General features: G+C 43.5%; 1 protein-coding gene across 5 annotated transcripts in view; it reads left to right on the plus strand.

Moving 5' to 3' along the window:
- Nucleotides 1-17,039, plus strand: part of dmd (dystrophin) — a 1,950,296-nt gene that overhangs the window by 456,799 nt on the left and 1,476,458 nt on the right. For all 5 annotated transcript variants that reach the window (XM_068040560.1, XM_068040554.1, XM_068040555.1 and 2 more), the window contains exon 8: nt 8,311-8,492. In XM_068040560.1, coding sequence (XP_067896661.1) covers nt 8,311-8,492 — 182 coding nt within the window. The remainder of the gene's footprint in view (nt 1-8,310; nt 8,493-17,039) is intronic.

A 17,039-nucleotide genomic window follows, 5' to 3' on the forward strand; every position in this document is an offset into this window, starting at 1 on the left:
CCCTCCTCCAGTTCATTATCCTTACTCTGAATTGCTCCTTATCCTTTTCGATAGCTAACCTAAACCTTATGATACTATGATCACTGTCCCCTAAATGTTCCCCTCCTGACACTTTATTCACTTGATCCACCTCATTCCCCAGAAACAGATCCAGGATTGACTTCTTCCTCATTGGGTCAGAAGCATACTGATCTTGAAAATTCTCTAGAACGCACTTCAGAAACTTTTCCCCCTTTATGACTGTTACACTATTACTATATTAGGATAATTAAAGACCCACATTATCACTACTCTATCGTTTTTGCACCTCTCTCTAATTTCCCCGCAAATTTGTACCTCAAAATCTTTCCCACTAGTTGGTTGCTTGTAGAATACACCCAGTGGTGTAATGGTACCTGTATTGTTTCTTAGCTCTAACCAAATAGATTCTGTCTGTGACCCCTCTTGGAAATCCTCCTTCTCCAGCACTGTAATATTCTCATTAATCAATACTGCCACCCCTCCTCCTTTCTTTCCTTTCCAGTCTTTTCTGAACACTTTGTATCCTAGAATATTTTGTACTCAGGTCTCCATTATTGTCACATGTGGCTATCTGTACTGACAGCTCACCAATCTTATTTACCACACTTTGTGTGTTCACCTATAAGCACTGTAAACCTAATTTAGATCTTATTGTTTTCCCTCTTAATATTTACTACTCTAGTGCTATCTGTCTATCACAATCCTTTGTGTACCTTGTTTTTCCTTTCTGATGTTGTATCCTGGTTTCCATCTCCAGCAAGTTAAATTAAAGTCTCCTCAATAGCACTAGCAGACCGCCCATGAGGACGTTGATCCCAGCCCTGTTGAGTTGCAACCTGTCAGCTTTACAGGTCCCACTTTGCCCAGAGTTGGTTTCAATGTCTGAGGAATCTAAAGGCCTCCCTCCTGCACATTCTGTCAAGCTACGCATTCATCTGTTTGGTCCTCCCATTTCTATACTCACTATCGTGTGGCACGGTGGGATATTCCAGAGATTACTACCTTTTGAGGTCCTCCTTGCTAGTCTCATCCTTGCTTCCTAAAATCTGCCTCCAGAACCTTATCCTTCTTTCTACCTATGTTGTTGGTTCAGCTATGGACCACGACCGCTCACTGTTCACCCTCCCTCAGAATGATGTGCAGTTACTCATTGACATCCATGATCCTGGCCCTAGGGAGGCAATACACCATCCTGGAATCACATCTGCAGCAGCAGAAATGCCTTTCTGTTCCCCTAATTATAGAATACCCAATTGCTACTGCATTGCCCATTTTCCTCCTGCCCACCTGTCTAGCTGAGCCACCGTGGTGCCTTGGACTTGGCTCTGGCTCCACTCCCCAGATGAATCATCACTCTCACCAGTATTCAGAATTGAATACCGGTTGGAGAGCAAGAAACATTCAGGGTCTCATTCACTACCGGCCTGGTCCTCTGTGACTGTCTGGCAGTTACCCATACCCTCTCTGCCTGCACACCCTTAAGTTACAGGGTGACCACCTCCGGAAATGTGCCATCCACAAAACTCTGAAGCCTCACGGATGTATCACAATGATGTCAGCTGCTGCTCAGCTCCAAAACCTAGAGCTTGAGCTCCTCCAGCTGATGACACTTCCTGCACGTGCGCTGTCCAGGACAGAAGAACTGACCTGGAGTTCCCATATGCCACAGGATGTGCACTCCACGGGTCTGAGGTGCCCTTCCATGCCTCTATTTATTTTAACAGAAAGAAACTTAAGACAGAAATAAATAAAGATTTACCAGCTATTCACTCCTGTTGACTGGTGAGTAGATTAAAATGACGGCCAGTCATTCTAATGTATTACCTTATCCAAAAAAAGATCCATTTGGCAAGCACAGTTTTAAGAGCCCCAGGATTTAATGTTAATGAAGTAAAATATAGTCGCTATAATATGGTAGCTTGCTAGTTTGAGACCATCCTTTTCTTTCTCATGCGGTGGCAGCCTTCCAGTACCTTATTCAAGTAGCCATTGGTGATATGTGAGCCAAGACTCTGAGAGGGCGACCTTCAAGTCATGCCCAAAAGAGGAGCAAAGTCAGAGAAGAATTTGTGCATGCTGACGTGACTCGAGCCATTTTGAGGGTAGAGGCTCATTCGCTTGCCACCGGTGAGCTGCGGACACCAAGTGGGCATTGCTCCAGCTTGCTGCTTCTGAGAAGATTAGGTTTGGAAGGGGGAATAGGGTGCCTGGTTGTCAGTGGGGGTGGGGGGGGCTGTGGGGGTGGTGGTGGAAATGGGTAGAGAGAGAATCTCAAGTGGTATTTTAATGCGTCAAGATCAGGCCAGAGTTTATTTTGAGTGCCCAACATGAGAATCCCTGCTCCTTCTCTGCATACCAAAAAGAAGATACATGTTTCCTGCACCACTTTTTTCAGAAGCCTCCAGTAGTCTCTTTAAGGATTGTCACATAGGCCACTCAATAACTGCTACAAATGGATGGAATTACATGCTCCTCCATTTGTACCGGAAAATTGGAACTGGATTCACACACCATTTGCTTATTTAAGTAGCCTTCCTCTTGTGTCAGGGAGGCAGGCTGCCTGCTCATTTACAGACCTGCTTGAAGATTGCATCAGATGCACCTTTGGCATCAGTGGGACAGTCGATCTGCCCCCTGGTTTTCAACTGCCGACTGAATTGCCCTTTGACCCACCACCCCCCCTCCCCCCGCACCATTCTGAATTACAGTAGGTTATTGAACTGGCTGAAAGCTAACCCCAATAATGTGATCATCTAGTGTCAAACATGCATACTTTCTGGTAGTTGAGTTTTATTCTCCCTGGTTTAGGGCATTGAGGTCAATAGTTATTCACTTGTCACTATCCTGACTGAGATCAAATTCAACAAATCAGGAATCGAAGCTTAGATCTTTCTGGTCTGACTGCCTTAACACCACACAATGCAGTCCATTAATCAATTCCATTGTCAGGGGATCCCTGGTACTTAGCACCAGTAATTGAATAAAATTGAGAAAACTCTCAATCTGCAACATTCACAATCTCACTTTTAAAGATGCGATTATGTTGTAAAATATTGCTCAAAATCTAAGATGGTGGCCATATGTTTATCTATAACCCTAGAGGGTTTTGAATAAAGTAGATACTCTAATTTAATACTGTATTTAATGATGATTATGCTCATAATTAGGTTTCACTGGGAATATTAAGGCATTTTCCAGAAGACCTTGATGGGTCACTGCCTTTTTCAATGCAAACCACATAATTCTATTTTTATTCACAACTTTATTGAATTAAGTTATTAAATTGGTGGACAGCCAACCAATAACTACAGCTTTAAAACAAAAACTGGTGCAAATAACCAAATATGTAAACGGATAGAGATAGTAATTGGTTGAGTCAAATCCTAACTATGAAGGGACAGTGTCCACCTTATATTTTACAATGGTTTGAAGTGTGACAGTGCATTGGTATCCATGAAGACTATGTAGACAGACCATGCAATTTGCTGGGTCGCTTTGAGATCATTGCATCATTTTCAATTATTTCCTGAAAAGATCACTTTCGATTATCCAAGCTTGTCGAGACTTCAATAGATGTGCTTTCAAAAAAACGCGATAATTTCGTCTTTTGTTTTTTTGCAATGGCTGATCTTTTATCAAAAGTGTTTTTGCAGCAGAACCATATCACCAGCATCGCACACGGGATAGTATTAGATCCAAGGAGGAGAAATATAAAATGACCAGAACAAGCAGCAAACCTGAGGATTGGAAGCAGTTTAGAATTCAGGAGAACAAAGGGATTGGTTAAGAAGGGAAAAATAAAGTATGAGAGTTAGCTTGCAGAGAACATAAAAACTGACTGTAAAAGCTTCTATAGATATGTGAAGAAAAGAAATTAGTGAAGACAAATGTGGGTCCCTTACAGTCAGAAACGGGGGAATTATAATGAGAAACAAAGAAATGGCAGACCAATTAAGTGCATACTTTGGTTCGGTCTTCACAAAGGAGGACACAAATGACCTCCCAGAAATGTTGAACGTAGGGTCTAGTGAGAAGGAGGAACTGTATGAAATCAGTATTAGTAGTGAAATGGTGTTAAGGAAATTGATGGGATCGAAGGCTGATAAATCCACAGGGCCTGATAATCTACATCCCAGAATACTTAAGGAAGTGGCCCTAGAAGTAGTAGATGCATTGCTGGTAATTTTTCAAAATTCTTTAGACTCTGGAACAGTTCCAACGGATTGGCAGGTAGCTAATGTAACCCCACTATTTAAAAAAGGAGGTAGAGAGAAAACAGGGAATTGTAGACCGGTTAGCCTGACATCACTAGTGGGGGAAATGCTAGAGTCCATTATAAAAGATTTTATAGCAGAGCACTTGGAAAACAATGACAGGATCGGCCAAAGTCACATGGATTTACGAAAGGGAAATCATGTTTGACAAATCTACTGGAAATCTTTGAGGATGTAACTAGTGGAAGAGATAAGGGAGAACCAGTGGATGTGATGTATTTGGACTTTCAAAAGGCTTTCGATAAGGTCCCACATAAGAGATTAGTGTTCAAAATTAAAGCACATGGGATTGGGGTAAGGTACTGACATGGATAGAGAACTGGTTGGCAGACAAGAAATAAAGAGTAGGAATAAATGGGTGTTTTTCCGAGTGGCAGGAAGTGACTATTGGGGTACCGCAGGGATCAGTGCTAGGACCCCAACTATTCACAATATATATTAATGATATAGATGAGGGAACTAGATGTAATATATCCAAGTTTTCAGACGACACAAAGCTGGGCGGGAGTGTGGGCTGTGAGGAGGATGCAGAGAAGCTCCAGTGTGATTTGGACAGGTTGAGTGAGTGGGCAAATATGTTGCAGATGCAGTATAATATGGATAAATGTGAGGTTATCCATTTTGGTGGCAAAAACAGAAAGGCAGATTATTATCTGAACAGTGATAGTTTGGGAAAGGGGGAGGTGCAGCGAGGCCTGGGTGTCCTTGTGCACCAGTCGCTGAAAGTAAGCATGCAGGTGCAGCAGGCAGTTAAGAAGGCGAATGGTATGTTGGCCTTCACAGCGAGAGGATTCGAGTACAGGAGCAAGGATGTCTTGCTGCAATTATACAAGGCCTTGGTGAGATCACATCTGGAGTATTGTGTGTAATTTTGGTCTCCTTATCTGATGAGGGATGTTCTTGCTATGGAGGGAGTGCAGCGAAGGTTCACCAGACTGATTCCTGGGATGGCAGGACTGACATATGAAGAGAGACTGGGTCGATTTAGGCTTGTATTCGCTAGAGTTTAGAAGAATGAGAGGGGATCTCATAGAAACCTATAAAGTTCTAACAGGACTGGACAGACTAAATGCAGGAAGGATGTTCCCGATGGTGGAGGAGTCCAGGACCAGGGGTCACAGTCTAAGGATAAGGGGTAAGCCATTTAGGACTGAGATGAGGAGGGATTTCTTCACCCAGAGAGTGGTGAACCTGTGGAATTCTCTACCACAGAAAGCATTTGAAGCCAAATCATTAAATATATTCAAGAAAGAGTTAGATATAGTTCTTAGGGCTAAAGGGATCAAGGGATATGAGGAGAAAGCAGGAACAGGGTACTAAGTTTGGATGATTAGCCATGATCGTATTGAATGGCGGTGCAGGCTCGAAGTGCCGAATGGCCTATTCCTGCTCCTATTTTTCTATGTTTCTATGACAGCTTTTGAATTTTTGAGTCCTCTTTCTAGACTGAATAGAAACACAGCTGCAACTCCCTGCATGCACTGTTAAAAATGCTGCTGCTGTTTAAATTGGTGGGGAGAATGGTGGGAAAGAGTTGAGGGTTGAAGTTATTAAAGGTCAGGGGTGAAGGTTGGGATCTGAATCAAAGTTATTTTTTGGGGGGAATGGGCTATTAATGATTCGATTATTTCTTGGGGTGCGGGTAAGGGAAGTGAAGATGTTATGTAATGAGTAACTTAAATTTTACAAGTTCGTTCCCTTTAAAATAACAAATTTCTTTTAAGGGCTTAAAGACCTTTAAAAATGGCGCCGGTGCCTGCACCATGGTACCGGATGTTGTTGCCGGGGACGGAGTGGCTGCCCCTTCTACGTCACTGGGGGCAGCCGCTCTGCCCTCTCCTTTAAAAAGAGCCCCCGCACGAAATATCGCCGTGATTTGAAGCACGTTCATAAAATTCCACCCAATGGCATTCTGACACAAGTGTACCATTGCCTGGCAGCCTGATGCAGATCTGCCATGGCAGTAGTCCCAGCTGAGAAGAGAATTGCTTTGCTGACTTATAGGTTTTGAGCCCATCAGTAGGTGACTTTTGTTGTTGCAGCACAGATCGATGACCTTTCTTGATCTAGATGCCAAGGGTACAGTGTAACTTCCATTTAAGACTAAAGTCCCAGCATCATTCTGTCAGAAAAATAGGAGAGATGCCATTTCCATTGTAGGTGTTTAGACTGCATAGCGGACAAATGGGAAAAGTGCAATTGCCCGTAAATTGGGAAGTTGACTTAAAAGTAACTGTGCAAGCGCAAATCATGCAGCTGATGTAAATTCACATTTGTGACTGTACACCAGCAAGGAATAGGTGTCTGAAGGAAAGGTGTGGGGGAAATTACTGACAAAGAAGCAGTGGTTAGTGGTGGGGAGGGATGGGGGGGTGGGTGCGGTCACTGTCGAAAGAAATGTTTTTTAAAGAATTTGAGATTTACTGCTTGGGCCAGACAACATGAAGCCAGTCCAGAAAACAATATAGAAATAGAATCAAGTCAATTTATTTGTTGTTCTGTCTTGGAAGTCCATAAAGCAATGCAAAAGCACATTGCTGTCCTACATGTCATTCTACTGATGGATAGAATAAAATTACATACCCAAAGCCATGGGCTGCACTTACAGTCAGCTACAACCAAAAAAGCTCAACTTGAGAGTTTGATGCCTGCAATGACATTGATGCTGCATTGCTCACAGGATTTCTTGACACCAAGAAGACAGTCAAAGACTGCGTGGTTGAAACAAAGGAATAGAATTATATGAGGCCTTTCTTTTCCATTTACATTAATTTCAGAAACTGTTACAGTCATTCAACTTTGTTGCTGTGATTACAAGTTGGATAGAAGAAGATATTAACAGTGCTGTAACAGGAATTCCAGTTCCAGTTGTGTGGAATTTAAAAGCCATTTTAAACAAAAAGGTTGTTCGATGATGGGAGGTGATAAACATATTTTTAAGTTCTCTGATGGCTCCGTTTGTTTATCTGCATAAATTGGGAAAGTCCCAGAGTTGGTCTTCAGCTTGGACTGAATTTGGTGATGTTAGCAAGGCAGTGGTAGCGTGCTACAATTGACGTCTGGGTCCCAGGTTTGGTATAGGAAACTCAACCGGGGTTCCTGCTCTTGATTGCTGGCCACTGGCCTTTACAGAATTGCTGTTGGCTCTGGTGCCCCACTGTAGTAGAGCAGGTTGCTGAATGTCACTGTTGGTGCTTAAACCAGAGCAATGGCCATTTGGACAAGGGACTAGAATGCCCAAGCTCTTCTGGGACTGTACCCCAGCAAGGAGTCGGTGTCTCTAGGAAAGGTGTGGGGGAAATTACTGACAGAAGCAGAGGCTAGTGGTGGGGGGAGGGGGAGGGGTGGTGGGTGGTGTTCACTGTTGAAATAATTTTTTTTTAAGAATTTGAGATTTACTGCTTGAGCAGTAAACCAGTCCAGAAAAACAACATAGAAATAGAATCAAGTCCATTTATTTTTAATAAAAAATATAATGAGCAGAATATTGAACTAATAACTTTATTTTATGTTTTTTTTAAAATACCCTCACTAGTTCTTGAATGATTTCAGCCTCATTTGTTTTCAATTGTTTGTATTGTGATTGTAATTGTTATGTTGAGCCCATATTCACGTTACCACTTTAAAGGATTTGGCACTTCAGTATGTGGCAAATTGTTATTATAAACGTACCTCACAGAAGCAATCAGTGAAATATGAAATGTCTGCAGCCAGCTTTTTGTTCAAAGAACAGTGACAGTATTGGCTTTGCCTGAGGAAAGAAAATAATAACCATCGTGAAATTATGTACTATCGTCATTTGTATGCAAGTCTGATAGTTTGAAGTGTAGAGCTATCTCACATTGGCCTAATTAGTCTCTGGAGGACATGCATCTAAAATTGCCTTGTTCATTAGGCTGTCTACTTCCTGATGAGTTGATTGGTTGATTCTTGCTGTGTAACAGCATGTATCTCCCTACATTAGAAGTGCAAGTAAACAAACCTTTTTTTTAAAATAACACAATTCTTTTTCCAGACGTTGCAACTGCACACCCGGACAAGAAGTCCATCATTATGTACATCACGTCGCTCTTCCAGGTTCTGCCCCAGCAAGTAACCATTGAAGCCATCCAGGAGGTTGAAACCCTGCCACGACAGCCAAAGGTCACTCAGGAAGAACAAAGAGAGATGCTACAAAAGCAGCATTTCTCCCAGCAGGTGATGATTTGAAAACTTGACCTAAAGTACCTGTTAAGTATGCTTCAAGAATAGTCACTCTGCTTACACTTAACCCTTATGATGCCGAGAATCTTTGACATGTTCTAAGTTAGCATGTGGTGCCCACAATTTATTATCTGCAAAGCTGGCATTCTGAGAATTTGGAACACTGAAGTGTTGCATACATTAGTCAAGGGAACACACAGCATTTATTCACAAATCTCTGAGTTGCAACAAAAATTTTCTTAGATCCTTAAAAGGGTAAATTGATATTTTGTCCACATGCCGGTGTCCTGATTTTAGGGCAAGGAGGTGCGAAGCAAGGACTAGGTGCTTTCCCCAAAGGTGAGAATGAAAATAAGACAAATTGCTTGAGGCTGTTTGCACAGAATTTCTAGTGGTTGTGAAGTGATCCTGGCAGAGGCCCAGGAGTGATTTGCATATCTGGCTAGATATTCATGCCTATGACTAAAAAAAGAAATTTAAATATTCAGTAATACTTTAAGAATGTTTCTACATGCACTAAAAATTGCTTTTTGTTGTTTGTGATTTGCTTCAGATTTTTGAGATTGTATTTTGATTTCCTGGTAGGCCCTGCTGTGTATTTTGTTGTCATGGTAACCATATCATTTATCAGAAATCAGTTGTGCATCTTTCACAGGGGTCCTTGTATTTCTTCTTAACAGGTAGATGAGATAACATATAAACAATACCCCAACAAAATAAATGATAGTTGTACAGTACAGAAATGGAATTGGAAGAGGAGTTTTAAGCCTTAACTCTTCCAGAACTATATTAAATTATCCTGTTCTCAATATAACCAAGCATAGTGGACTCTTATGATCACTTTTGAATAACAGCCTAAAGAATGACAGCAAGTGTGATGTAGTAAATGGTATTTTCATTCTAAAGTAATGATTTCCTCTGAGAGATATTCAAGTGAAATGTGTTGTATTAGATCCACAAAATAAATCAGTCAATCTTCACAGTGACTGCTGCTGTGGTTTAGTGGAAATTTTGATTACGTTGCCGATTAGAAAGCAGCTCTGAGTGTTTACATCTGACTGGAATATTATGGAAAGATTAAGGAAGGGTAGGAAGAATAAAATAGTGAAATATGTGGAAGGAAAAAAATAGAGTGCATGCAGTTGTGAACTGACTTTGAAACATAAGGTAATTAGATAAAGAATTAATAGGATTCTACTGAAAATAATCTGGCATTAATATACACAAAGGAACATAGGGGTATCAGTTGATCTTGGGCACAGTTTTAAAATATGTAGTCAGAAAATTAATCTTGGGCAATAACTAATTGGTAGTCCATGTTACAGTCTCACCTATTTGCCTCTCCATTGAAGTCAATGGGAAATAAATCAAGCAGAGTGCCAAATGGGCTATCGATTTGCTATTGCCTGTTCTGTACGACAGCCCAAAATGAACTTTCTGCCAATATATTTTAAAACAATGCTTTTGTATGCCTATCTTTGGTTCCGCTCGCTTTGGTTTTGAGACTTCCAATTTTATAAGCTGTTCATATGGAGCTCTTAAATAAACATGGTAGCCTTATGTATTTTTAATTTAGGCTTTCCTGGCTATTTATGTTTAAAGTCCTTCCCTAGAGATATTTCAAATTGTGCGGGCATGTAGTTTAACAATAAGTGTTACAAGAATGGACAGACCAGTTAACCAAAGCTGCAAATTCTATTTCGCAGTACAATATACATGGTCTGCAGTAGTCCAAGACCTGAATTGATAGGGAACTGACTGTAGATTAAGAATGGATGCAAAAACATTTTTAATGCTGTAAATTCTCAATTTGTTATTCAATATATAACTGAAGTTTTATATTTATATGTTAAGTTTGTGCAAATTGTTGATGGAAAACATCAATATCCTGCGAAGTACAACACATGTTGAGCGCTCAAAAAGTCATTTTATAGTAAGTCTAAATAATGTGCACCGGGAACAACAGAGCTGATTATAAAAGACAGGATATGAATTAAAGGAACGTAGGTAAAAAAGGAAAAAAAGAGCCTAACTCGGGTGTGCAGCAGATACATTTTAAATGAAAAATCAGCACAAATCGGGCTCCTCAGGGAAGCAGGAAACAATCGAAGAGGGGCATTTAAAAATATAGTACAACTGGGGCTATAAAAAAGATTTGGATAATGGGCAATGTAAAAGTACAACAGCGCAAATGGGGAGAAAAGAGCAGTCCAAGAAAGCAGACAGAAGGGAGGGGTCCCCAGCCATCAGTCGTAGGCTCACTACTGTTCATGACCTGGGCAGGTGTTGTATATATGGTCAGTAAGTGCAAGGATGAAGACCGTAGACAAGGGCAGTCAAATACAGAGACTTAGGCCCGTGAGCGGGCTGGGAGGCAGGGCTTGCCATTCCCATCACCTACCTGTCCTGCTGGTGTTTTACTAGCAGCAAGGGAGCTGGCAAATGGCCCACCTGCCCCACGCCAAATGTGGCCTTTAAGTGGCCAATTAATTGCCACTTAAGGGGTCTCCTCTCACCGCCACTGGCATCTTACCAGTGGCAGACAGGCAACACCTGAGGAGGTGCCAAATAATACCTGGTGGCCTCCTTACGGGCTGGGGTGGAGGGGGACTCCTGATCGGGCACCCTGTGACCCCTGGAGAGCCCCCCAGAAGAACAGGTCGCTCTCCCTAAAACAACAGCCCCCTGCCCTACATTCTGACCCCATCTCTCTCGCTGGGGCCCAGCTGATTGTTCCTGGCAAGGCCCAATCCCCACTTAACTTTTCTGGGGCCTCCTCCATTGTTGCTGGTCCTAGCTGGGTGCAGTCACAGTAGTGGCACTACTCCCAGTAGGGGCTTTTTGACTTGGGGAGATGTTTACGGAGAAGTGACAGGCCAAGATTTATAGGGATCAGGAGGCTTGACCCTTGAGATTGTTTTTGGTTTCACTTTGGACAGTCAGTTGGGGTTTGAACAGTGTTTTGAAAGGAGTTTAAGAATCAACCTGCCAAGGACAAAATCCCAGCTCAGCCTTTTTCCATCTCTTTGGAAAGCCTGCCAGCTTTTCCATCTCTTTGAGAAGCTCTTAGATGCGAGTGTAAGAAATAGAGAAATTGATGCTGCATTCCTTTTGAAAGGCCTGCCAGAAACCACTGTTGCCACCTTTCTCCTGGAATGCCTGCCAAACTGATCTTCAACATCGTCTGAAAAGAACTGTTCTAGAAAGATCCCAGTGACAGCCATCTATGCATATTTGGGATGCCAAACCAAAAAGGGACAACTGACATCTTTCCATATCTTCTCTTTTTCTTCAAGAATGAGCAAGTATTTGGCCTAAGTATTCCTTTTGTCTTTTTTTTTGTAACAGAGCTCCCAAGAGAAAATCTCTATTTTTCAGTTAACCGGTGTGTGTGTGTGAGGGGCTATGGTAAAAGGGAACTTTCAGATTTCAATCTGTGTGTTAATTCTTTGCTTCGTTACTGGTTAAGTCTTGTTTTATAATCTGATAATTTTGTTGTTAATTAGAGAAACCTGGTTGGTGCATTTTATTCTGGGATAAAAATAGATTCTCTGATGGACCATATCGATAATTGGATAAACATTTAAATATATGCTGTCACCTGTGGAGAAGTGGAACTAGAAAAAACAGTGCACTCCTCTCACTTTGGTTGTAACAGCGTACATGCAACATCTCGCAGTTTGTCATCCACTGTTGCATAAGGGTGGTCACTGAGGCTCTATATTCAATGAGAGCTAGCTGCATTTCATTTTCTCTTGCCAGAAAGCAGCAGGTAGAGTGAGCACACAGCTTCACAAGGATTGCAGGTTTCCTCATGGTGCATGGTGCCATTGACTCCACACACATAATTTTGTGGGTGCTAAATATCATCTCTCAGATGTCCCACAACTGAAAGGGATTTTACTCCTCAATATCCAGTTGGTGTATGACCAATGTTCCCTTTAAAATTTAGTGGCTGTGCACGGCCCTTTTTTTGAGTGCGTGGTCCCTTTAAATTTTTTTACCCAGCTGTGCACACAGAACAAGGCCTGTGCAGTACATTCCAGGCCACTGTGTGGCTGTGCACTCGTGCAGCTTAGTGGGAACATTGTGTGTGGCCATTATGCAAAGAATCATGCAAGTCAATGCCTGCTGTTCTGTCAGCAGTCATGATCCCTTCATCCTGCAGCAGTCTGCTGTGCCATCTACATTTCAGCCACCACAACAAGCCTGTGGCTACTGAGTGATGAGGCCTATTAGCTGATGAGATGGTTCATGACGACTGTCCGCAACCCATGCACACTTGGACAGGATGCATACAATGAAGGCCTTGTTGCCACACAAAATGTGATGGGCAGACCATTGGCATGCTGCAACAATGCTTCAGCTGCCTGGACCACTCTGGAGGAGTCCTGCAGGACTCAGCAGAGCAGGTGTCAAGATTCATGGTAGTCTGCTGCATGCTACTCAATCTCGCCATCTTGAGGGCACAACCCTGCCACCAGCTGTATGGCAAGCAGCAGAGGAGCAGGAGGAGGGGAAAGAAGAAGAGAGGAGACACCCCCTTTCTAGCCGGACTGCCCAATTCACCCCAACTACGATACCAATAAATTCAAACCTAATTCCTCATTCACCAACAGTGCCACCCCATACCATCCCTCTGTCACTGACCATCACAGCACCCGCTTGGCCACAATGGAAAAAATAAAAGTCACCACAAGAAAAATTCCAAATCAAATTTATAAATCAAACCATGCCATGTTTCATACAGACGTCAGCTATTCACTCTTGCTCAGTCTCTTAGTACCTGTCTACTGTGTACCTTTGCCTGCCCTGCTACTCCTATGCAGTGCTAACCCAGTGACTGCAGCATGGCTGGTGGAAGGCTGCTGACTTTCAGTGGAGGTGACTGCAGATGGCCTGGGAGGATAACTTTGAGCAGCTCTGGCCCTAGAAGGCCCAGCTTCAGACTGAACCAACTCGGTATGGACAGCTGCATTCTGGTCTGCCTGGCTGATGGGCAACTGCAAGGGAAGTGGCACAGTGGCAGGGGTGAGAGCATGAATGCTGTCTTCATGAGAGAAGACAGCAGACCTGTGCTTCATGGAACTACTCACACTCCCCTGGTGTTGCACCTCATCAATCCTAGTCATCTGTTGGAGGACGGACTGTTGAACTGCTGTGGTGTGCTGCAAGCCCCTTTATACACTGTAATCCACAGCCATGATGGCGGCAGTCTGAGTTTGCAAGGCAGCAAATTAACTTTGCATGATCTCAGCCTGAGCTTCCACTGCAGCACTCAGACTTTGGGTTGCTCTGCTTCTGCTGCAATGAAATCTGTTAACGTTTCAGGTCAGTGACCCTTCTGATGAAGGCGTTCTGAAGAAGGGTCACTGACCTGAAACGTTAACTCTCCTTCTCTCTCCACAGATGCTGCCAGACTTGCTGAGTATTTCCAGAATTTCTTGTTTTTATTTCAGATTTCCAGCATCTGCAGTATTTTGCTTTTATACAAGAGCAAGGAAGTTATGTTGAACTTGTGTAAGACATTAGTTCGGCCTCAGCTGGAGTATTGGGTCTAGTTCTGGGTGCCGCACTTTAGGATGGATGTGAAGGCATGAAAGAAGGTGGAGCAAAGATTCATGAGAATGGTTCCAGGAATGAGGAATTTCAGTTATTAAGATAGATTGGAGAAGTTAGGACTGTTTTTCTTGGAGAAGAGAAGGCTGAGAGGTGATTTGATAGAGGTATTCAAAATCATGAGGGATCTTGACAGTTTAGATAGGGAGAAACTGTTCCCACTCGTGGAAGAATCGAGAACGAGAGGACACAGATTTAAAGTAATTGGTAAATGAAGCAAAAGCGACACGAGGAAAAACGTTTTCACGCAGCGAGTGGTTAAGGTCTGGAATGCACTGCCTAAGAGTGTGGTGGAGGCAGGTTCAACTGAAGCATTCAAAAGGGAATTAGACAGTTATATGAAAAGGAAGAATGTGCAGGGTTATGGGGAGAAGGTGGGCTCATTTGGAGGGCCGGTGCGGACATGATGGGCCGAATGGCCTCCTCCTGTGCTGTAGCAATTTTGTGTTTCTGTGATAGTTGGGTCCACAACTGTGCTAATGGAGTTGCCCACCACTTCCATGCTGGAATGGATGGGCTTCAAGCTCTGTGGAAAGCTGTGTGCCAAATTGGTGTCAGACTCCTCCATGCTCCTTGACATTTCACGGAGGCTTTCTGACAGGCCTGTCAAAGCCCAAGTATTTTTGTTGTGAAGACCCATTAACCTCCTTCTTATAAGCTTCCCCATTGAAGTCCTCGTCTGAGTCCTCTGCAGCAGAACTCATGTGCCTCTGCAGTGAACTGGCACTTGTAAAAGTCTTGCACCTGCAGGCTACTCATGCCCGATATTCCAACACACACGAAGATCTCACCTCTCTGCTGTCCTCTAAATTACGTGCAGTTTCACTATTTGAGCTGGTGGCTGTGAGTTTTATATCAAGTGATAGTGTTTCTTCATTATCACTGTCTTCCTGCTCTTCCACCTGTTGCTCTTCGACCACTGCCTGGCCAGGGTGCAGTTCCTGGGTCTCTGAAAGGAGAAAAGCACAAGGGTTGGGTTGTAGTGAAGGGATGTGGGGCAAAGCAAGAACTGCATGCTTAGCCTATTTGCATCTTGTAAGTCAAAGTGATTGTGGGTGAGGGGGAAATGAGATGTGAGGAGGAGGATCTGGTAGGAGGATACCGTCATCTTCAATAGTTTCAGCTCTGCCGCTGGCAGTGACCAGTCCAATGATGGTGAGCATTGTCTCCTCCATTCGGGTAAAGTCATGTAGCCGTGTATGTCCCCTGCAGGTTAGTTCCTGCTGCCTTTAGTTGTGCGCTATCTTGTCCTGCAAGAGCGAGGAAAGTGTGTCAGTGATTGTGGTGTAATATATTTGGGTGATCTGGCTGTCATGGATGAATAGCTGTCTGTGCATGCAAGCTGTGAGATGTGAGTGTGAGGCTTGCAGCAGAGCTAAGTGTGTGAGGATGTGGTGAAGTTATAAATGTGAGGTCTGAGTCATGATTGAGAAAGAGTGTTGGTAGAGGAGTGATGGGGCTGTGGTGCATTGAGCAATGTGTGAAACAGGTGGTGCAGGAGGTGGGAATATGCCACTTGAAATAAAAACAAGAAATGCTGGAATTATTCAGCAGGTCTGGCAGCATCTGTGGAGAGAGAAGCAGAGTTAACGTTTCAGGTCAGTGACCCTTCATCAGAACTGGCAAATATTAGAAATACGATCGGTTTTAAGCAAGTAAAGCGGGGGTGAGGCAAGAGATAACAAAAGAGAAGGTGTCAATAGGACAAGGTCACAGAGAATAACTTAACAGAAGGTCATGGAGCAAAGGCAAACGGTATGTTAATGGTGTGGTGAAAGACAAAGCGTTAGTACAAAGAGGGTGTTAATTGACAGAAAACTGAACCGCCTGGCCCCAAGCACAAATATGAAAAAAAAAACACTGGGTAGACACAGTAGAAACAAACTAAAATAAAATAAACAAATAAAAAAGAAAAAAGAAAAAAATAACTAAAAATAAAAATAAAAAGGGGGGCCTGTCATGCTCTGAAATTATTGAACTCAATGTTCAGTCCGGCAGGCTGTAGTGTGCTTAATCGGTAAATGAGGTGCTGTTCCTCGAGCTTGTGTTGATGTTCATTGGAACACTGCAGCAATCCCAGGACAGAGATGTGAGCATGAGAGCAGGGGTGTGTGTTGAAATGGCAAGCAACCGGAAGCTCGGGGTCATGTTTTCGGACTGAGCGGAGGTGTTCCACAAAGCGGTCACCCAGTCTGCGTTTGGTCTCCCCAGTGTAGAGGAGATCACATTGTGAGCAGCAAATACAGTATACTAAATTGAAAGAAGGACAAGTAAGGCGCTGCTTCACCTGAAAGGAGTGTTTGGGGCCTTGGATAGTGGAAGTAAACGGGCAGGTATTAGACCTCCTGCGATTGCAGGGGAAAGTGCTGTGGGAAGGGGACGAGGTGGTTGGGATAATGGAGGAGTGGACCAGGGTGTCGCGGAGGGAATGATCCCTTTGGAATGTTGACGGGGGGGGGGAGGGGAAGATGCATTTGGTTGTGGCATCACGCTGGAGGTGGCGGAAATGGTGGAGGAGGATCCTTTGGATGTGGAGGCTAGTGGGGTGGAAAGTGAGGACAAGGGGAACCCTGTCGCGATTCGGGGGCGAGGATAGAGGTGCGGGAAATGGGCCGGACATGGTTGAGGGTCCTGTCACCCACACTGGGGGGGGTATCCTCGGTTGAGGAAAATGGAAGACATATCAGAAGCACTGTCCTGGAAGGTTGCATCATCAGAGCAGATGTGTCGGAGACGGAGAAACTGGGAGAATGGAATGGAGTCCTTACAGGAGACAGGGTGTGAAGAAGTGTAGTCAAGGTAGCTGTGGGAGTTGGTGGGCTTATAATGAATATTAGTAGACAGCCTATCCTCAGAGATGGAGACAGAGAAGTCGAGGAAGGGAAGGGAACTGTCAGAGATGGGCCACGTAAAGGTGAGAGA

Source organism: Heterodontus francisci, chromosome 10 (genome assembly GCF_036365525.1).
Source record: "Heterodontus francisci isolate sHetFra1 chromosome 10, sHetFra1.hap1, whole genome shotgun sequence".
Taxonomy (NCBI): Eukaryota; Metazoa; Chordata; class Chondrichthyes; order Heterodontiformes; family Heterodontidae; genus Heterodontus; species Heterodontus francisci.